Raw genomic sequence first — 22,562 nt, forward strand, 5'->3', positions numbered from 1 at the left:
TGTGTATTTCGGGCAGACTATTGTCTGGTGATGCTTTTTTTGTGTGTGTGTGTCTGAAGAAACAAAATTTCCATCAATTTTCCATACAGGCGAAAAGAGAAGTAAGCAAAAGTCATTTCGATTCGGGCCAAGGATCATCAAAAGGAATCGCATCGATTCTCGTGGACTATTGATCCTCATTATTGTCAACCTATTGACACCATTCAAGGAGATTCTATACAAATTAACTATCAATATAAACGTTTTTATCGTTATTTAGTTTCTGCGTTATTGTTTCTTTCTCTTCTTCTTTTTTTTATTTCAATCGCCCATTGATTCATCGGTTGGTCGGCGATGCTTTTTAATGTGTGCATGTGTGTGTGTCTTTTGATGCCATTTTTACCTTCTCATTTTCTTGTTATTATTAATGCCAAATTATAACAAATAGCTTTAAATGGTTTTTATGTAGCGTTTTATTGTGTGTTCAAGTAAAGCGAAGCGAAGAGAGAGAGAGAGAATGCAAAGGATCAAAAATAATAGCCAAACAATATCGTTTCAATTTCAGAGACAATAAAAACAGTTAAAATGAAGTGTGACCATGCAACTACTCTTGCACGCTGTATCAACACACACTCACAATGATGAACCATGCTCTTCTTCTTCTTTATCTCTCTCTGCCAATGTATTCAGCATAGAATTAATTCAAAACACTTCGACTGAATAAAACTGAATATTGTCACACACTTACAAAAAAAAAGAATCTCGAATCCCATTCAAGTGTGTGAGAACGAAAAAAAAGCAATTTCATTTTTTCATTTGTCTCCTTTAACACTTTTGAACGCATTCCTTTTTGACTTGTTATTGTTTTTTAGGCACGTTTTGTCTCCAATTTTTCTCTCTTTTTACATCTTCAATGGCCGAATTGTTCCTCATTCATTGCAAATATCAGCAAATGAATGGGAACCGTATAAATGGACAACAATGAAAATTATGAACAATTAGATAGAATTTGTGTGAGTTTTAAATTTGAATTGAACATACTCCGTATAAGTGAAAATAGTGTGTGTGAGGGAGAGAGAGAGAAGAATGTGTGTGATGCGTGTCAAAAAAACAACATTCAATGGGCCGTGCCAATGTTCAAATCACAACCGATCCACTGGATTAAATAACACTTGAGTGCACTTTTGACTTCAGCCACGGATCGCTTCGGCAGCAGGCAAAAAATGACCCCGAATCCCATTTCAATGACTGCATGATTATTTATTTCGTATTTTTTCACATTTTTACACATTTATTTCAAACATTTCTAAGCATTTTTTGGCACGAAATTCGAAGAAACCGAAGAAAGCGCCAAACAATTCAACAAAAGTCAACAAATTGCGTTTAAAGAATTAACAAATTTACTCACAATAATAGGAGAATTGAGAAAATCTAATGAACACTAATGGAATATAATGGAATGACTTGGAAAGTCATTGAAAACACGGAGAAAACAGTCTTTAAAAAATGATAATATTCACAAAAGCAATGAATTTATCAACAAAAGCGATAAAAAATGATGAAATTTCTTTAGAAGTAATGCAGGAGCCCAAAATATATCTGCACATCTCTGCCGAGCTGTTGTTCATTTTTGATTTGATTCCACTTAAAAAGAGCATTAAAGCCATGAAACTGCAAATATTTAATTGAACTGTCTTTAGACTGTCCTTATTTTAATAAGCAACTTAAGCGAATTGCTTGCTGAACAGGGACTTGAACTCATCGCATGCAGAAAGGCACTTTGAACCAAAACAAGCTTTGAAACTTTCGTCCACCAATGGCTCTCTTTTTCGCGCGAAAGATTCTAAACTTGAATTTTAGCTTCATTTTTCTTCGGTAAACATATTCAAGTTCCAACTTTTGGAAACAGTTCGCTGTTCAATACCTTTATTCTTCGCTAAATTCAGCCTCTCATTTTAGATGGTTCAATTGTTAATCTCATTTTGAGATCCTCAATTCGATGGAACTTTATTCGATCAACAAAACTCCATAATAACCATGAATTGAAGCAGAGTGATCATGATAGCAAATAAAAGACTTTACTTTATTATTTTTACTTTACTTTAGCAACGAATAACCCACCACATTCATTCGAATTGAATCAAATTCACTTCAAATTTTAAGCCCCATCAGTTCAAAACTGGTACGTTTTATAAACAAAACTCTTCAGAAAATGCGGTCATATTTAAAACTATTCACGATCAATGCGACCTATTTACTCACGTAAAACGAAGTCAGTGGTACGTTAAATCCAATTTCCTTGATTCAACTACTATTTATCTCTGGTAGAACATGTAGCATAAACCATTATTTATCTCTTGAAAATTCACTCGCATTGAGTTTATCTGTCATTGAATCGAATTAACGGAACGTTGAAAGCAAATTCCACTAAATTTTGGTTTCTTCTTTCACTTGATTGGATTATTGTAGCCAGAGCGTCGGTGTGTTTGAAAGTCTTGCTCATCGAAAGATACGTATCGAATCCTTTATAAAAACCAAATTAAACGGGTTGACATAAGTTCAAAGGGAAACAACGATTGAGATGCTAAATGTAAAAAAAAGTTCGATAAAAATTAACAAAAAAGTCTATAGCTTTTGATTTTTTTTTCCGATTTACAATCGATAATTTGAGATAAACAGAGTTATTTTAGTGCATACATAGTGTACATGTTTATAAACACAGCGGCGTTGTTGTTTGATAAACAGGGGATTTGCGACTTTTTCATGGAAAGGATGTGTACGTTTGAGATCAGGCGATTTCGCTTGAATTCCTTCGGAAGATTCGGAACTGATTCTTCTCTCTTTGTACAATCATTTTATGTAGAGCTCTTTCGCATTGGTCCAAAGTTTTCCCTTAAAATGTTTTTTCCTCTATTAGAAATCTTTTTAATGCATCTCTCGGAATTTTGCGATTGTGCTAATACTAATCCATTCATGGCACATCGCCTCGGGGTGAATTTGTTTTAGTTTTTCTCCTCTGCTCAAGAGCTGACACACTTTCTCAATGGCAATGCCTCACCTGTGTGTTCAAAAAGCGCAGGATTAGATAATAGTTAGATGTGCATTGTTTTGCAAGCAGCCGCACTTCGACTGAAGAAACACAAATGATTCAAGCCCATTTACAATTTACTATGCATGAATGAACTGGATCAATGACTAAACTGTAAAACTGGAGAATTGTACAGCTATTAGCAGAATTGTAACTGTTTGAAACAAAGAAGACTGTTTGAGAGAGAGAGAGAGAGAGAGAGAGAGAGAGAGAGAGAAAACCTGAATCGTTTGAACTATTTCAAACTCGAAATTGTGTTTAAATTTCCAAGAAAATGTAAATAAAGGACTTTTTGGTCGAGATTCAATGGGCGATTGTCTTAGAGTCGAACCGAATCAATATGCAACGGACAATTGGTATGGCATTCAAGAGCGATTTCTTTTTCTTTTTCAAAAGTAGAAGGATGAATACGAGTGCTGCGTAGGTGCATTCAAGTGTAGAAAATCATTCAAACGATTCAAGAAACAAAAATGTTTACGACAGACAAAGTGACGCTGCAAAATCAAGCAACTCTGTCTATTTCAATTGTTGAAACAAAACTAGAATTGTTTCAAATTGAAAACCCCGTCCCGTTGTTCCACTCAAAAGACAATGCCTATGCATTCGGCACACACACTCCATGACCCCGTACGTGTACCATTGAGATGGTCAAGAATACTTCCTTCTTACTTTGCATTTTAAATGCACCTTTCTCAACCAAATTTTTTCTCTCTTTGTCCAATACAAGTACATTTTTATAGGCGTATTGTTTTCAATGAAAAAAAAAACTGCTTACAATTTCAAACAGATTTTTCTGGTATTATTCGCATCCTTTTCAAGTGCTTTACAAAGCAAAAGTGGACCGAGTGCAAAACAGCTCTTTGTGGCCAATATGGCAAAAGAATCAGATGTTTTTAACGTTTTTTGATAGCATCAATATCAGATCCCATTGTTAAGTACTTCTTTTAAATAGCCTCTTTAGAATTAGCCGATTCAACCATTCAATGGATACATTTTTTACGCACTTTTGCTTAATTTCTACTAAGAAATAGATCGGCTTGAGCGGAAAAATCAAGAAATTCCCTATGATCTTTCTCTTTTCGTTTTTGGACGAAATTGGATCAATTATCGATGGAAGAAAAACTCATGCAGAAATGATTCAGCTTGAAATTATAACCATTTTCATGTTGCTAACATCATTTCTCGGGAATTTCATTAATGCCAGATGAGTGCAACGATTCGATTAATGCCAGGAAAATGGAGTGAAAATGTGAAATATTCCATTTAGGATTTCAATGCACTTCCTATGAACGGTGGAAATGTTATAGAATTGAAAGTTGCAAAACCGATTTGAACATTTAAACAAGGTCAAATCCAAATTTTCCTTGAATATACGAAATTAAAATGACGAAAAGATGGAATTTCTTCCAAAAAATGTGAATGCTTAATTGGAACACGTCCTATGGAGGGTTAAATTGGAACGTATTTTACAGGCTTGAACGAAAAAAGAATAGTTTTTTTACTGGCTTCCCTAGAAAAAACAATCGACTCAACGAAATAAATGAAGATTTAACGTCTGAAAACATAATTTGATCAATTTTTGGCAAATCTATGAGTTGAATCGAAAAATTCCCTCCATTTTTACTTCAATTTACTAATCAGACCATCTTGAAACATGAATTATTTTAATGGTCCGTTCTTGCCCAAATAGTCCGTTGTAAAAGTCAAATGGTCCGCTCTAAATCGGAAAATGGTCCGTAAGTCTTGATTAGTTTGATCATGTTTTGACCTTTTCTTAAGCAATTTTTCGAAATTTTTTCTTTCAGAATGACTGAATTTAAACCATTTATTCCGAACACTTTATTTCCCATATAAATTTTTTAATTTTTCGAACACTTGGTAGAGAACGAGTAAAATTTCGACATATTGGTACACAGCGAAATAGCAAACATATTTTGCTGATTATTGCAAATATTCTTATTGCAATATGTAATCAGCTATCATCGACTGCACACTTCCATGTGTTGATTGTTCGTTTTTAATGAATCTGCCGAACACACGACTTGTCTATAAATTCTAAAATGTTCTTCTAAAAAACAGTAATTCTTGTTGTGGCGTTCTTATACGTTAAATAAGCAGAAAAACGTGTATCACTGTGTCCAGTTCTAAATTCAACATGTCATCGTTTAGAGCTCTTAAAAACACTACACATATAGTAATTTGGCCATTTGTAAGACATGATGAAATTTTGGTCCCGTCGTTTTTGACAATCGAAACCAGCTTCACTATTCAAAAATCGGTCATCTTTGGCATATCGGCATTTTCAAAAGCCTTGAAGTTATTTATTTGATTAATACATCATTCGAAAGCGACATTCTTCGAGCATCTAAGATGGGCCTACACTTTAGTAGATTCAGTTTTAATTTTTATGAAAATGCATCAACCATATGACAACGCTGGACTGATTATAGTTGAATGAAAATTTTCGCCTCGCTACGCGCGCCTAATTTTAACTTTTTAACCACCTTAAATATGTTTGAATTTACTAGTTTAACTGTTGAAGGGCCAATATCGTGATTAACCGACATTTGTTTGAATAATCACTGGATCTTAGTATTTTTGACACTTTAAATAAACTTCGTTCGCACAATAGTTAAAGAACACCCCTTGTATTTTTTTCGAAATTCTCGTCCGTTCTAAAAAATCCTTAAAATAATCCATGTCTTGAAATCAAAAAGGAACAATGGCATCAAAGGATCAAGCCATGAATTAGTAAAATTAGAGCAAAAATTCGGCAAAATAGACGGGAAAAAAGTCCAACTTTGCTTCATTTTCAATCGATTAATCACTATTAAGATTTGTGTTCGTTTAGAGATTAACGAAAAGTGTAGAAAATGAAAAAAAAGAAGACAAAAATCCTCGGCCGAATTTCATTTCGGCATTTCAAAAGCGAAATGTTATCCTTTAATTATGATCATTTAATCAGTCGATCAGTTTTTGCAATGCCTTTATCAATGATCCAATGAGTGTTGGGCTTGTCTAAGCGGAAGTCAGATGGTATTTTGCGATAGGATAATGGTTTGCCAAAGTAATTTTGGGATTTTACTTCAATTTTCTAATCCAAATTGATTACTTCAACTGCCTTTTTTTCATGTTTGCCGCATAAAAGTCGCCGCAAAAGTGGCTCTAGCCGGCAACATTTAAGCATCGAGAGAAAATAAGCCAGTAATTACTGTTTGTTCTTGCTTTGTGCAAGGCGTCTTGACGCCTGCCATTAAAGGCGATGCACACATAAAATCGGCAAAATATCGCACCTCCAAGGTCGGAACTAGATGGAAAATTTGAGGCTCCGTGGTCAAAAGTGTTTAACGTCTCTGAAACGATTTGTTATTCTCCATTTTTTCGCACCTTTTCTTTGATCTCAACAACTTAAATGACTAACTATTAAGTAAATTAACATGATTCAAACCAAAGAAGAGAGAGAAAACAACCTGAGCACAAGTTGGCTAAAATTGGTACAAAATGTAATTTTGTTTGGGCCAAGCCACACGCGTCGCTTAGAAAACTCCAATGCTAAGACTACCGTATCGGCGTCATTCCTTTGAAATGCGTCGAAAATGATACGTTGGCAAAATTGCTAAATTCAAACAATGGCCAAATTACCTTGGAACAACAACAAGAAGAAGCTAAATAGTTTTATTGCACATTCGACAACATTATAGTTTCATGGGTCATAAACAGTAATGATAGGGTAATTGGTGGATTGCTGCATTTTCGGTGCGATTGATGCATACATTCGGCAGTCCATTCATGGTCAAGCGCGGTAGCTTTCATTTCGGTTCGTTTCTTCCCCTGATCGTCGATTAGACGCTGATCGGCCAATCAATGGCATTTCAACTTGCTGGAATGGCTTTTTTTTCCATTTGCAATTTATCACTCACTCTCTCTTTCACTCATCAATCTATCAAACAAACACACTTGCTCGATTTTTCCATCTCTCTCCCTCTCTATCCCTGCCTCTTTCCGTCTCTCTCCAACTACATCAGCCTCCTCTCCAACTACATCGTTGAACAAATGTTGTTCGTTAAAGGAAATTAAGTCGAAGAACAAGCGAGATCAATTAGAAAAATTATACCGACACAAAGGAATGCGAACGTGATGTTGCGCCAAATCGAAACACGAACTAATGAGATTTTTTTTTTTGCTCTCGGTGGTAAACCAAATATCATTTTAATGCAATCATCATAATGAAATTGCAACGAAAACATTCCGCTCGGCACAGATGTCAACCGGTCATTATTGATATTTAATGAATGAATGCTATCAGAAGCTGTGCATTCATCAATGCAACTATTTTTCGACCTCATTGCACTTCTGTTGATTTCTCGGAGATTTTGAATGCTGTTTATTTGTTGCATGCTGCAGAATTGTGAAAAGTCGCCAGAATTTCGTACAAAAATCGTAACAATCTCTTCGTTAATCGAATGAATTGCGAAAATTGTTGGAAAAAATGGTCAAACCTTCAAATATTCGTGAGAATAATTGAAACAATTGCAAAAAATCGAAAAAAAATTGTAAGCGTAATTGAAAAAAAAAATCGTGGTAATGACCAAAAAATCGCCAAAATGTAAAACATTCCAAAGTTGTTTATGACAACAAACCCGAATTTGCAGAAAAAAAAACGGAATTATGAAGAAAAATCACAATCCTGACAAAGGCTCTATGTGAACATCCCATGTTGTCGATGAAAATAGCATTTTTTGTCTTTTCGGCACGAGAGAAGTAGTGTACTGGGGTGAAAAGATCATTGAATTCAGGATTTCTCTAAGAATTGCCACACTTTATGACTTGGAAAACGATCGGCAACTGCCAATTTTTCATCCATGTGATAATACCGCCAACATAGCAAAAAACCCGAATGCGTCGTGTTAATTCCAAGCGGATGCTGTTGCCGGGGAGGTCCAATTCACCTATTATTGCGCTGCTGCTGCTATGTCTAGGTCGGAACAACACACAAAAAAGCGTCTTGAGTATCAAAAATGCCGCGCTTTATGATTATAGCGCTGTTTTTGTATTTGGGTCTTGTGCACAGAATGAAAAGAATGAACAGAAGAAGAAGTAGATGAAGAGAGAGAGAGAGAGAGAGAGAGAGAGAGAGAGAAAACAACCAGCAGGATTGATTTATTGACCAAATATGATGTGAATACGAAGAAAGCAAAGCAAGCCAGAAGAGAAACAAGACACTTTGTTCTCGGCCATCAATGCACGTGCGCCGATCAACTATTTCTTTCGTTTATTGTTCATGAATGACTGCATTCATCCAATCGGTATGGGACGGGCAAGAGAGACATAAGAGGAGACCGAGCAAGAGGGCAATTGATAATGCTGTAGAGAGGAGAGAGAGAGAGACAAAAATGACCTCCGATGATCAGAATTCACTGAAATGTCGGTCGCTCTTTCATTTGACAAAAAGAGCACGCACCGAAAATCAGAGAATCATTGAAATTCGAACGATAAAGCAAAAGGCCAACACGATATCACAAGACATTGGACTCACGCGATCCTTTTGTTTTGCGCATCGCGCTGCTTGAATTCTTCCACCAAGTTTCGGTTGATCTGAGCACGTGCGCCATCATTCACTTGAAGTGAAACAATTTTTTTTTCGTGGTAACTTAGATTGCGTTTCAAAAAAAGATAATACGCAATGATTTTGATCGAATTGACACATTTTTCAGAAAAAAAAAAATAATAAAGCCGCTTTTGGCTGATGAAAGCGAACCACTTTGGAAAAAAAATCTCTTATCATGGTCAATCTGGAACCAGTTTTTCTTAAATTGATTGAGTTTTGATGGTTTTTCAGCTTTTAATCCATTTTTTGTGCCGCAAATCATAATGTCCGGTCTTCCGGATCGAATTTAAATGCAATAAACCGTGAAAACTAACTATGACACATGGACGTATCACTTCCACCTTCTTTTACATTGTTTCATTTATGATCAGAATATTTGTGACATCGCTTCATCCGAAAATCGCATGATTCAGTACAGGCATATGGTTCAATGTAGCTAGAGAACTAATGTTATACCGAAAGTTTCGGTAGTCTTGATGAGGAATTATTTCTTGGATATTTGAAGTTATTAATTTCTGTAAATAGGCTTTTAAAATTGTTCTTAGTATTTCAACGGTTGGAATAGTTACAGCGTTGAAGAAAATCAAAATAGGAATGCACTAGTGTATTTAAATGATGTAAGCTGTCGTTAAAATTAAGGTGTAAGCAATTTCATCCAAATTTTCTTTTTTTTTTGTGTAAAGGCTCAATTACTTCAGAAAACATTCACCACCAATCCCGAAAATACATGGAACCGTTGAGTTCAGATATATTATTCAACATGTTTAGCATAATTCATTGGAATCAAATGGAGCAAGCATTTTGTTAAATATCCAAATCATCAAGTTTTTTATTTTTCCCTTGGATGGTTTTGTGCACTCGATGAAAAATCCACAAAATTGACATTATCGTAGGAATCGCAAAATAGAGTTCTCCGTAGTGTCGATTGAATTTCGCAGTCAACTCGTTTATTCTCGTTTATCGATTAAATCTAGAATCAAATCATAGTCACGCGAAAAACACTTTTATCGAATTTTCTTCGAATCATAGTATACATTTCACAACATAAAAATCAAATCATAGAGAAAATGTCATTACTGATCATAATTTCAGACAATTCTGAACTAATTCCGAGAAATAAATAAATCCCAAAAACATTAAAAAACGAACAAAAACTACAATTTTTGAACGAATACATAAAAATTCCTTTGAAAATAATTTCAATTGTTAAATACAATTATAAAAAAAAATACCAAAAATAATTTGAACGAACACAACAAGGTTGTACACAAGCTGGAGAGAAAAAAAAACATTTGAGAAAGCAAAACAAAAATCAAGAACTTCAAATTAACTTGTCGAGACAACCAAATTCTAATTGTGACAAGTGGATTTGAACCATGAAAATATCCGTACTAGTTTTAGCAACTTCCATAGCGGTGGCTATTGGATTCGACAATGGAACAATGATTAACAGACAGCCTCGCGTGGGTGGTGGTAGTGCGGTTGGTATCGAAAAAGCACCTTATATGGCGTATGTATCTGCGTATGTTGAAGGATTGGAGAGTTTTTTGTGCAGCGGGGTTATTCTCTCTGAACAATCAGTACTTACTTCAAGTAGATGTGCCACGGCATGTCAAACAATTCTAGGACAAGCAATAGGTAGACAATCAAAATCAGAGTGTCGAGTTTCTGTTGGAACGACCGGCGGCGAAAAAGATGGCAGCCCAGTTACGCGTTGTGTTCAAGATGAGGCAAGTGGCTTAGGTATTTTGTTTACTACGATTTCCTTATCGGAAAAAGCGAAAAAAATCGAGATACCCGACAAAGAAACAGCCGATGGTACCGGGATCCTAGTTTCTAGCTATTTTAATGTGAGTTTTTGGAATGCATTGCCAAATATAAAAGACATTTTTCTCCTCCAGAATATTTTTGAATCATTACTCATGTTTATTCAAAGGTGGGGGGAGGAATACGTTTAAACCAGGCGGAAGGTAAAGTGAAAATAGGAGCAGATAAAAAAACAGCAACTGTGGAACCAAAAACTGTGTATGCTTGCTGTGAAACGGCTATGGCTTCGAAAGATCATTCCCAATTGATAGCATTTTCGGTAACCATAGAGGTAAATTTTCATACATAAATTGCTTTGGATGAAAATATTATATTTTGTATCTTTTTTTTTCAGTGTAAGGAAGGTAAGAACTATTAGATAGAGATTAAAGCTTGTGAAAATTTCATGTTCAATTGGTGTAAATTCATTTTCTTCCAATTTTCCATTTCATTTTTATTTCTAGGAACACCATTCGTCCTAATTTATCCACATCGTGATTGGATTAATACAAATTTTGGACACCGTGTACAAGACACCAGCATGATCATTGGAGCCCTCCTCCTGGAAATGGTTGTCGTTGCCATTGCTAATATTACATTCAATTGAAGTTCATTGTTAAAATGCAAGATTCATTTGATAAATCATCAATAAATAACTAATGTGTTCAACTCTAATAGCGAGATAAAATAAGGCATTTGTTTTTATTGCGAATTAAACGATTTGATATTTTTGAACCAGCTTCAATTCTCACACTTTTTATCGTTTATTGTTTTATATAATCTCTGATTGCGTTTAGAGAGCTGAATTGATGAATTTGTCTTTGGAAATATTTTCATTGAAACAACGCACACGTATTTATGACATGTCCGGTAAACAACTTCGAAGTTGATTATGCATAGTGGGTTTGAACCGGTCTCAAACATACTTTTATATCATTTAAAAAAATCACACAGAAATTGCTATTCAAAAATGGGTATATTTTGTATACTTTTAAATTTAATAATGCCTTGAAAGTTTTATACACTCAAAAGTTTTATACACTTCGGTATAAGAATAAAATGACAGCAATTGCAGATTGGGTTATCGCAGGTAACTTGTTTATTTTGTGCTTCAAATCATATCGTGAGTGCAATTCAATCTAAAATCAAATCATAGTGAGCGTAAATGCAAAAATTCTTCTGAACAAATTTTCCTCGAATCGTAGCATAAATTTAACAATATCATGGAGAAACCTTCATTACTGATCATGAATCCAAACCGAACAGTCTTTTGAAGCTTAATACATTCCGAAAACGAATTAAACCAAGAACTCAACACTCTAAATAAAAATTTAATAAATCCTTAGAACAATTTTAATATATATAAACCAATCCATTGGGAAAAGACACTCAGATGTCGAAATAATCAAGAGAAATTTAATTAAATGTGAATATAATAAAAAAATAACATTTAAACACAAAAAGAAATCGTTCTTAAAACAAAAAATCACGGCATTTCAATTCGAATAGTCGAAAAAGAACAAACAATCGAATTGTGATAAGTGAAATCGAGCCATCAAAATATCTGTGCTATTTGTGACAATGTGTGTTGCGATGGCTATCGCATTTGAAATTGGAAGAAATATCAAAGCATTGCAGTCACGTATTCACGGCGGAAACAAGATTCCAATTGAAAAAGCCCCTTACATTGCAGGAATAGTTCTTCATATAAGAGACTCAGGCGGGATCCCAGATATTACAGAGGGTAAATTCCCCTCATGCACTGGTACTATCTTTTCTGCTAACTCAATACTCACTTTTAAAATGTGTGCAAGGGCATGTCAAGGAATGATAGATCTTACAAATAGTCAAGATACTAGTTTTGATGGAGAGTGTTGGGTTGTTGTTGGAGTGACTACGCCGTATAGCACTGCAAAAATAGTTTCAAAGCTCAGATACCCCTATCGGATAATGTTAGAGCAATCAAAACAACTGAGAGAGACGTTTAGAAAGGAGAAGAGGTCATTATTTCAGGCTATGATTATGGCGAAGTAAGTTCTGTGAAATTTTTTTACTTTTTAAAGAGTATTTTTAACCAAAAAACTATTTTTATTTTGCGAAATTGTTGTGTGGTTTTTCATTTTATTATTTGCAGTTTGGCTATCCTTTAAAACAGGCAACGGTTACTGTATCCATAACTAATGAAGAACATGCATATATTTATTCAGAAAACTATATGCTTGTATAGGATCGTCTATGGTCAATGATAAACACAAACTAGTAGGAATTTCAGACTTTGATGTAATTTTAAAAATATTTAGTTACTTTGATTAAACTTATTTTCTTTATCTTCTCTTCGATCTTATTTTCAGTGTTTCGAAGGTAATGAAACATTTCTCTATTAAAAGGGTCGATGTCTTTGGAACACCCTGTTTGATCGGACATTATGTAAATGTTTTGATCAAAATTTTCATTTCATATTATTTCTTAGCCACATATTTCATCAAAACTGACCCTTACCGTGAATGGATTGAAGAAACCATAAGAAAAAATGAACAAAGTTGGGGACATGACACCAGCATGATTATTGTAATCATTTTCATGGAAATGATTATCGTTGCTATTGCTAACTTTGCAAGTTAATCACTCAATTAAAGTTCATTGTTGAAATGCAAAATGCATTATACTTTTAATGAAAAATTATCAATGAACAACCGTGTTCTAGTCTAATATGGAGATTAAATAAAACATTTTTTTCATCAATCACAGAATAAAATATCAAATCATATCACGACTGCAATTAAATCTAAAATTTAACCATAGCTAACCGAACAATTTTTGAACCGTAGTATTCAATCAATAATATCATAAAGAAAGCTGTTCATAAATCCAAACGAAACAGCCTTTGAAATTAAATCAGCACCAAAATAAAGAGTCCAAAAACATTAAAAAAAAAAACAAAAAAAAAAGCTTCAAAACAATTCGAACACATATATTCCAGCACAACCATTGAGAAAAGACACTCAGTCGTCGAAATAATCAACAGAAAACCAATTATCAAAAAAATAATTGAAAAAAAAACGCCAAAAACTCATTTGAACTAACACGAAAAAATATTCAAAGACAAAAAATCATTCAAAAATAGAATCACGGCATTTCAATTCGAATAGTTGGAAATGAACAAACAATCCAATTTTGACACATAAAATCGAATCATGAGAATATCTGTGCTTTTTTTTGCAATGTGTGTTGCGATGGCTACCGCATTTGAAATTGGAACAAAAATCAAAGCATTGCAGTCACGCATTCACGGTGGCAACGAGATCACAATTGACAAAGCCCCTTACACTGCAGGAATAATTCTCCATATAAGAAATCCAGCTGAAGTGGAGATTCCATTAGGGGATAACAACATCGGCAGTGGAATTATCTTGTCTGCTAAATCAATACTCACTGTAAGCGGGCTTGCAGAAATATGTCAAATAGTGATAGATCGTACAAATGATCAAAATGATCGTTTTGACAGAGAGTTTCGCGTTGTTGTTGGAGTGGCATTTCTGGAAGGTTCTGGCTACATCGTTTCACATGGCATTTTTGACACGCTATTTGGAATTTTGCGCGCTCAGATACCACTATCTAATAATGTTAGAGCAATCAAAATATCCAAGAGAGACATTCGAAAAGGAGATGACGTCATTATATCAGGCTATGATTATGAAGTGGTTAGTTATTGAAATGTGTTTATTTAATAAAGCGTTTATCAAATTGTTTTGCGATACTGTTCACATTTCATTATTTTCAGTTTGGTTCACCTTTAAGTCAGGCAAATGCTAAAATATCCGAAACCTATAAGTACTTTGTATTTATTGATTCAAAAGAAGCACACGGTTGTTTTGGTTCGTTTATGGTCAATAGCAATAACGAATTAGTAGGAATTTCAATGGATAATGTAATTTTCAAAGTATTATTGGCTACGACCAATGATTAACTCTTCTTTTTAATCCGATTTTCAGTGTGTCCCGGGTAATGTAAATAAAGAAGAAAAAAAGTCGACATCTCTGAATAGAGGGTGCTTGCTTGACATTATTCAAATGTTTTCATACAAATTTTCATTTCATATTGTTTTTTAGAAACATATTTCATCACAACTTACCCTTATCGTGAATGGACTCGAGACTGAGGAATTGTCATTGGCAACCGTATCAAAATCCATCCAAATTACATTGGCAGCCATCTCTAGGTAAACCGAATGGTGCAAGTTTGAATCTCCCTTTGAATTAATGTTGTGTTTATCTTTTATCAACCAAACATAAGCTTGACTTGGCTTCAATGCCATAAGGTTATCCTTCAATGCTAGTATAAATCGCGACTCGTCGATGCATCGAATAAAATTGCATGGGCTTTTCATTCAGGTGGAAAAAGGTCGCGTATTGAATATTCGAAATTTGATCGGTTTAACGTCTGGCCTTGGCAGCACTGACCAGATGAACCGCATCATGTGACATAGAGCCCATGGACGATCCATTTTTTTTTTGCAATGATTGATTCTCAATATCATAACAAGGACTCAGCCAAATTATTGCACCGGAAAAAAATGTTGTCAAGGTTAAAATAATATCATAATCGCGAATGAGCATCAAAGATTAGCCACAACAAAAGTGTATCGAAAATCTAACTTTTTTGGCATGAAAACGGATGTGAAATGAATATCGTCGATTGAAAGAAAAAATGAAATTTTGCACGAAAATGTAGGAAGAAGTCGATCAGTATATGAAATTCGGTTAAAAATCCAACTTTAACACAAAATTGTGCAAAAACAAAGTACATGTTTGCTTAATTGCGTAAGGTAAGTACAGCAAATGAATCAAAATCAGTCGAAATCGAAAATTCTAGATCAAAGTTTTCCTCCGCGGAAGAAAATATCGTTCACACAGCAGTACACCTATTCTCCCAAACTGTGAGATTTTTTTTCAGCGAAAAACGACGTGTTTTTTTCCTCTGAAATTTAGTCAAAAGGTGCCATCTGCGACTCATTCACAGGAAACAATTCAACATAATCAGAATAATCTTTAGAAAAAAAAGCATATATCTGTTTAGCGATCTGTGAAAAACACAGTTTGAAATCCGTCAAAGAGCGTCAATTCACAATGTTGAATGCAAATGGAAGCGATTGCTATTTTTCCATCATTATGAGTTATTTTTTTTCAATGTCTGGCTGCATTGAATTCAGCGAACAGCTTATCGATTGTGTGTGTATGTATTTTTGACCAAAATTTGATACGGTAGGAATAAATCTTCTGGAAATTGTGAGCAACGTGAATAATGTAAAAACCAAACAATGTTCGCTTGCATTGAATACACCGAGAAAAATAGAAAGAAAAATTAATGTTCACTTTGTGTTCGATTGGAAAAGCTGGCTCCTATCATTCAAAAAAGAAGACGGATATGTGAAATGAGAACATTCAGTTGGACCGTGACTAAAAACACCGTTCAAATGGATTTCTATTTATTCATGATTTTTGGCATTTTCCGCGATTCGATACGCACATTTGTGCCATCATCATTCTCTCTGCCGTTCCTTATGCACTTTGTTTTCGATTTTCGTCTTTTCTCTTCTATTTCTTTTTGTTTCTTTTGTAGGTTTTGGGATGTGTTTTTTTTTCTTCTTTCGGTTCGTTTTGACGCATGTTCGTAGTCGTTTACAATCTGATTTCATCCTTATGGGTTTAGTGAGGTATAAATGGATTAGAGCAGCAAGAGTAGCCGTTTCGGATCATTTGAAAATGAAAGTAACCCAATTAGCATATTGAACTCATTATTTTCGATGGTACGACTGATTAGAAATTGTGAAAAATGAGAAAATTGTGCCTCGTTTACCAATTGAAAAATGCGTCTGCACGACTGAGTCAGTCTATGGCTTGAAAAACCAATTCATATCTTTACACATTTTTTAATGGAATAGATTTTGTCGATTTTGAAGCTGTCACCATTAATCTTTAATCCAGAGACGAAAAAAAATGCAGCTCTAATGAACTGCGTCAAAGGGAAATGCAACGAGAAAAAAAATATGGCATTTGGCTCAAGTAAACAAACAATGATTCGATACGGATTTCCAATCGTTATTTTCCGCGATTCGGCACGCTATGCTGAAATTGTTAATAATAGAAAGTCTCTATTCATCCATATTTGTTGGTCGACAATTTTTTCTCTCTCTCTCTCTCTCTCTCTCTCTCTCTCTCTCTTCTGATCACTTCTCTATCGGTTCGTTCATCTGCCATTTTTATCGATGCACAAAAAAAAGGAGCGAAAAGGATAATTGATCTGGTCTTCTTTTGTGCTGATTTTCGTCCGAAAATTTATGGAAAAAAATTAACTTTTGTGAGTGCAACAATTCCATTCATTCGCATGTTTTTCTTCTTTTTCATTTATCCTTTTTTCCTCTCTCACTCTCTATTCAAACACTGAACTCTATTGTCGAAAATGCAACAAACGCCTATTGTGCACACTTTTTACTGTTCTATGCATGAACATAGATCGTTTTTTTTCTTTCGTGAATATAATGACCAGCAAACCGAACAGTCTTGATGTATGAGCGGAACGAATTCAAATTTGTTCCGTCTAGTTGATGGGATTGATTTTCAATTTAAACCTATTTTCCAGGTGCACGCATGAATTTTAGATATATATAGACACCTCCACAACACAATGCCATCTCGATGATCGTTGCAAAATCCATTTTTCGCGCCAATTTACCGATCCAACATCATACCGAAACAACATACACAAGATAATGCGATGGAACGAGATTTCGACACAAAATTTTTACATCGAGAAAGAAGAGCATTAGATGTGCTCACTTAATGAAAATTGAGCATACAAACTGTAATCGCAATCGGATTTGGTCTCTTCAACTGTATAATTATATTATCTCAGTGTAACCAAGGAATCGTCTACACCAATCTTAAGTATAATGTGTGTGTTTTGGAAACAACCAACAAATTTGTCACACATTTTAGACGGCCATGTAATTCACCGTGGAATCGAGACACATAGAGACGCAGCTTCATACGTTTATTCACATTTTGCACGGTGTGTCAGAATTTAACACTTGCCACGAGCGCTGTTGGACGAATGCGAGCATTTTGATTAAGTCAAAGGTTTATTTGGTGGAAAAGATTCGTAGTTGACTGGTGCCGAAGCACGTTTTGCGCCTAAGTAAAAATTGCATTTCAATGATGTGGGAAAGAGCTAATGCAGAACGAATTCTAATTCGTTTGTAAATAAGTATTTGCTATCTATATTCTATCATGTGTTCGTAAAATTGAACATTTTGTATGGTAAATCGGACGTTCAGTAGAAATTTAGGGTTTAAAATAATTCATGGAATTAAAAAGATGTTGGATAAGACCAATGGATTATGCAATTCGATCGCAAATCAAATTATCTGTATGGAAATTTGTCTAGACGTTCGCAGTTGAATTTCATACATGTTCATATAATTTTGGAGCTGTAGCTCTCAAAAGCGTGTACGCTTTTCAATTTAGAACTTTCGAATGCGCGAATGTATGGTATAATCGGATAAATGTGCAAAATGAAAGGGAATGTTCGCAGAAACAACCCTTTATGGATTAGATTCCTTAGATCGATTATTCAAACACCGTAATTGATTATGTTTTTTCAGTGTGCGGAATGTGCTCAAAATTCAAAAATTTCATAAATGGATCATATTTCTTAATATAAATTGAATTTATCGAATACTTTTATGCGACTCAAAGTAATCCTTCTGTGATATTTCGATTAATGTACCCAAAAATCCAAATTGATTGAACAAAATTATCCACAAAGCCTTAAACTAACAATAAAATAATTTGAGCTAAAAATTAATAACAGATCCTAGAGACACCCCGAAATCCAGGTCCTGAATAAACAAGTTTAAAAAAAAAACAGTTTCTACCCAAAAGGCACGAATCGAAAAATTAATTGGCATCATTGCCACAGAAAGAGATCATAATTAGAACGCACGAGCTAAAATCATGTTTTTATACCCAAACATTCGTAACGAATGTGTGGAAAAACGCAACAAAGCGTAAAAAGGATAACAAGTGGAAAATCAATTTCGCCATGGTTTGCTTTCAGTTTAGTGTCATCGGATTTCACACAAAATTGGTTTCGGTGTATTCTTCGGAAATGCGCTTCGCACAGACATTTCAATATCAAGCCATGCGTCTCGTTGCCAATGAGTATTTGGTGACGATTCAATATTATGATTCAATATACATGATTTCAGTGAGCGCTTTCCTATTTTTTTATGTGGATTTTCCTCATTTTTTCGACATTTCTTCACTTGTTTATGAAAAAAAAACCATTGAGGATTGGGCCAAAGATTGTATTGTATATATTTATTAGCTTAAGCTCTTTTGTTTACATTTATAAGTTGAAATTATCCATGATGTGTTTTTCACATTCTACTTTAAATGTGTTTAGTGACGGTTTTACTCTTACACTGTTTGCTAGTTCGTTATACATTTTTTAAAGATAAGGTAAAAAGTTCATGGAAAACTGCAATCTGGAATTCCGAAAATAGCAAAAATTGAAAGAAATTCAAAGAAAATGAAATCAGATTAATTGATCTGCATGACTTTTGATGTCAATTTTGCAAATAATAGCCTATGTGATCAGTGATTATCATTGATCACACACATATCGTAGTAAAACGACGATTTTTTAATCATTTGATTAGACATTCACTTCATAGAGAACAGAGAGCCTGTGTGAATATTCAATCGAAGTCAATCTAGTGACAAGCAGTACAATGTACAGTGTACACATTGTTCGAAGATTGAACAAAAATTGTTACATTTTGCCAAAAGAAGCATCCATTATTTCATAACTTATTCACACACACAAAAATCGCATTTTTCTTCAATATGAACACAGACTTTCGGTTTGTTCACAAAAATTTCGTTGATTTCCTGGAAATGTGATTTGCGCAACACAGAAATTGTTTGTCAATTCGGAAGGCTTTGAAACGTTTCAATAAGGTTTTTTGAGGCATTTTTCGGGTTTGTCTCTTTTATTCTAACTAAAATTATACCACTCTTCTTTTTTTTGTTATTATCGGCCTCAAAATCTTTGAATTCAATTGCAGCAAGTAAAAAATAAACAATATTTGCCGCTTTGTAATAATTCTAAGTGTTAACAATGATCGGCTACTGTCATTTCTCACCGACATAGAACACAATCTATTGTTCTATCGATGAACAATGTATTTTTTGCTGCCTATTTCTCTATTTGATGCCTCTGCCGAAGCCTTCTGTATTTTTTGATAATAATTACTACTGCAAAAAAAAATGTTGACAACAATACAAAAGGCGGCAAAGTTTACACAACGCTCAAAAGCCCAAACAATAACATGAATCGATCGCTAAAAACGGGTTTCATTGTTTTGCGTTTTGGCTGTTATGGGCTTAGATGTGTGCAAGTATTCAATTTATCGCATTCGGCATGATATATGATGCATTTTTCGGTGCTGTAAATGCATTGGCTCACTTTTAAAAATACCGATGCCTGGAATATGATTCAGGAGATGAAATAGTTTTTTTTCTTGTTCACTGTCGTCTTTTTTCGACATATAATAAATGGAAAATTAAGAACAGAGCAGGATGAAAAGGATTCGTGTGTTTTATTTGGCAAGATCGTATTTTTTTTCATTGTAAATATTTGTATCTAAAGGGAAAATTCGATCGAATGCTGAACAATTCAACAGTATATATGTACCCCATCTATTTTGCTATGCTGAAATGAAGAAGATGGAAAGAACAGTGAAAGGACAACCAAGCAAGTGATGGATGGTTTCATTGATTAACTTTATATCATATTAGTCTAGTTCGTTTGCATTTTTAAGCTCCAAAGTATCTAAAGATTGCTAATTAATCAAGTCACCTGAAATACGGTCACTCAGTCATCTGACGTAATATTATTTAATCGAAAGTTTTAATGCATTTGTTGCGCTAATAACAACTCATATCCGTGAAAATCCAATAATTAGTTATAATATGGGGCATGCAATATTGAAAATGAACAATTGTTTCGTCTTGCTTTTCGATGGGGAAATAAGCGACTGTGTGAATGCAATCACAAAGCTGGTAACAGCGAATTTTTTTTCTAAATTATCAACCAAATCTAACTGTGGATTGTAATTTTTTTAAGCTTTATTTAAACGAGCACTCTAGTTTGTACGTACCCATTTTTGTGTTGTCTTGCTTTGTAGAAACGTTTCATCTGAAAAAAGGGTTATAGTTAGGGAAACTTGAAAACCAAATTCAAACGAGTGGCAAAAATAATTCAATTGATTGAATTGAAATGAAAATATCAAACATGAAATTGGCATTATTATCATTGATGTTATATATCACCGTTGCATCAGCAATAAGATTCTTAACAAATCGAGAATCTCCCCGTGGAATTGGATTCAATGCTCCCAATCGCGACGATGTGAAAATGGTTGCAATCTTATTGGGTGATAAAGAGAATGGAAGTAAGAACTACTTGAAAGAATTTTTATAAATTATTTTATTTAATAATTCCTCTCTTTATTTTTCTTTTTGGAAAAAAGATGCAGTCTCCTGCGGTGGTGCTATCCTTACAAAAAAAACCATATTGACATCCGCATATTGTACATTTATTTGTAGAGATAAAAATTGTGAGGTTTTCGTTGGAGTGGTAGACGTTCAGAATGCAGGAAGCTCAAAAATTAATGTTATAGAAGTTAAAAGACATAATTCAATGCAGAGTCGACCACGAGCCAGTGATCCAAACCTTCCACCTATTGTTGATTTGGGTCTTGTTATAGTGGATAAAATACTAGGATCGCAATACGTTACATTTGCTAAACTGCCAGAAGAAGACTTCGGAAATGGAGCACTATTGATGCCTGGATTGGGAGATAGATTTGTAAGAATCACTTCGAGAATAATTTTTCGCTGCATTTTTCATGATTTCGAAAAAAAATAGGCATACTTAGAAAATTTGCTAGTTGGATCATCAAGAGGAGAAGCTTGTCGCGGAAAAGACGAGATTGAGTACGTTTGCCCGATTGTCAAAGATAAGGGTTCTCCATACCCTTGCAAAGATTTCGGTAAATACGCAATTACCTGGATTTTTACATAACTTGGTTAATTTGTTCCATTGGAATTTCAATATCTTTTCCAGGTTTTCCACTGATCTCTCGCTCAATTGTAGTTGGGATAGCTTCATTTCATAGTAGATGGGTAAAACGCTAAATAAAAAATAACGAATTTATTGCGTACTAAACATTTTGACTCTCTTTCATATTTCAGTGCGAACCAGGTATGCAACTTGTGAGAGTGAAAATCTGAGATTTATTTTGAATGTTGACCATTCAACAGCAATTTAATGTGTTATCTAAAAATCTGTAGACAAACCTCAGACGAATATGTCCTATATACGAGTCTATCCATATCTAAGTTGGATCAAAAGCGGTATTGTGGAATAGGACTTTGGTATTTGCTGCTGATGACATTAAACAGTGGCTTGTTTAGAATTCACAGCCAAAAATACATGTTTCGATATCAAATAATACGAATGATTCCATTTTTGAAGAAAAAAATAAACAGTTGAATTGTTCAAAAATGAAAATAAAACAATTTTTTTCAATTGAAACTTCATCCGTGTTTGTTGCAACTTGTATTGCTAATTAGTTTGACACAGAAATAATTTTCTTGGTTGATGCGTCATAGAACAGAAATATTGAGTTCATGGGCATTCATTCTTTTACTCTGCTGATAAGGGACTTATTTCAACGATTAATATTCAAACAAAAATAGCGACATTTTGAATTTATTCTCTCTGTTACTACTTTGAACATTTGAAAACATCTCAGTGTGTGCTACTAAAACGATCAAAATGTCAAGTGACACGATATTAGTGGATGTTATCTTTGGCGAAATATGAAATATTAGAAATATGCTGGAATTGAAAATAATGAACACAATGAAAAGGTGCAAACTGCTTTCATGCTGATATTATTGGCGCGTGCCATAGATATATTTGAGTGTGTAATTTGAGAAATTGTCCAAAATG

At 34.2% G+C, this 22,562-nt stretch overlaps 3 protein-coding genes across 3 annotated transcripts in view; 2 read left to right on the plus strand and 1 right to left on the minus strand.

Moving 5' to 3' along the window:
• LOC129575285 (omega-amidase NIT2-like) overlaps nt 1-22,562 on the minus strand; it is a 311,296-nt gene that overhangs the window by 117,789 nt on the left and 170,945 nt on the right. The window lies entirely within an intron of this gene.
• LOC129575120 (uncharacterized) lies at nt 9,756-11,088 on the plus strand. Its single transcript, XM_055458049.1, has 4 exons — nt 9,756-10,525; nt 10,612-10,773; nt 10,837-10,846; nt 10,946-11,088. Exons 1-4 carry the CDS (start codon nt 10,052-10,054, stop codon nt 11,086-11,088), a joined length of 789 nt encoding a protein of 262 aa, XP_055314024.1. The 5' UTR covers nt 9,756-10,051.
• On the plus strand, nt 20,694-22,112 carry LOC129575290 (uncharacterized). Its single transcript, XM_055458573.1, has 5 exons — nt 20,694-20,997; nt 21,076-21,413; nt 21,474-21,597; nt 21,672-21,730; nt 21,800-22,112. The coding sequence occupies exons 1-5, from the start codon at nt 20,823-20,825 to the stop codon at nt 21,836-21,838; spliced, it is 735 nt and encodes a 244-aa protein (XP_055314548.1). The 5' UTR covers nt 20,694-20,822; the 3' UTR covers nt 21,839-22,112.

This window comes from Sitodiplosis mosellana, unplaced genomic scaffold (genome assembly GCF_009176505.1).
Source record: "Sitodiplosis mosellana isolate CC-2019 unplaced genomic scaffold, AAFC_SMos_1.0 Smas_scaffold_6166, whole genome shotgun sequence".
Taxonomy (NCBI): Eukaryota; Metazoa; Arthropoda; class Insecta; order Diptera; family Cecidomyiidae; genus Sitodiplosis; species Sitodiplosis mosellana.

What these genes read in the sequence shown, in the direction of transcription:
- LOC129575120 (XM_055458049.1), top strand. Translation starts at nt 10,052, where the DNA reads ATGAAAATATCCGTACTAGTTTTAGCAACTTCCATAGCGGTGGCTATT. An exon ending in TAGTTTCTAGCTATTTTAAT is followed by an intron (nt 10,526 to 10,611) that starts GTGAGTTTTTGG and finishes GTTTATTCAAAG; the next exon opens with GTGGGGGGAGGAATACGTTT.
- LOC129575290 (XM_055458573.1), top strand. Translation starts at nt 20,823, where the DNA reads ATGAAAATATCAAACATGAAATTGGCATTATTATCATTGATGTTATAT. An exon ending in CTGGATTGGGAGATAGATTT is followed by an intron (nt 21,414 to 21,473) that starts GTAAGAATCACT and finishes GAAAAAAAATAG; the next exon opens with GCATACTTAGAAAATTTGCT. An exon ending in ATACCCTTGCAAAGATTTCG is followed by an intron (nt 21,598 to 21,671) that starts GTAAATACGCAA and finishes TATCTTTTCCAG; the next exon opens with GTTTTCCACTGATCTCTCGC.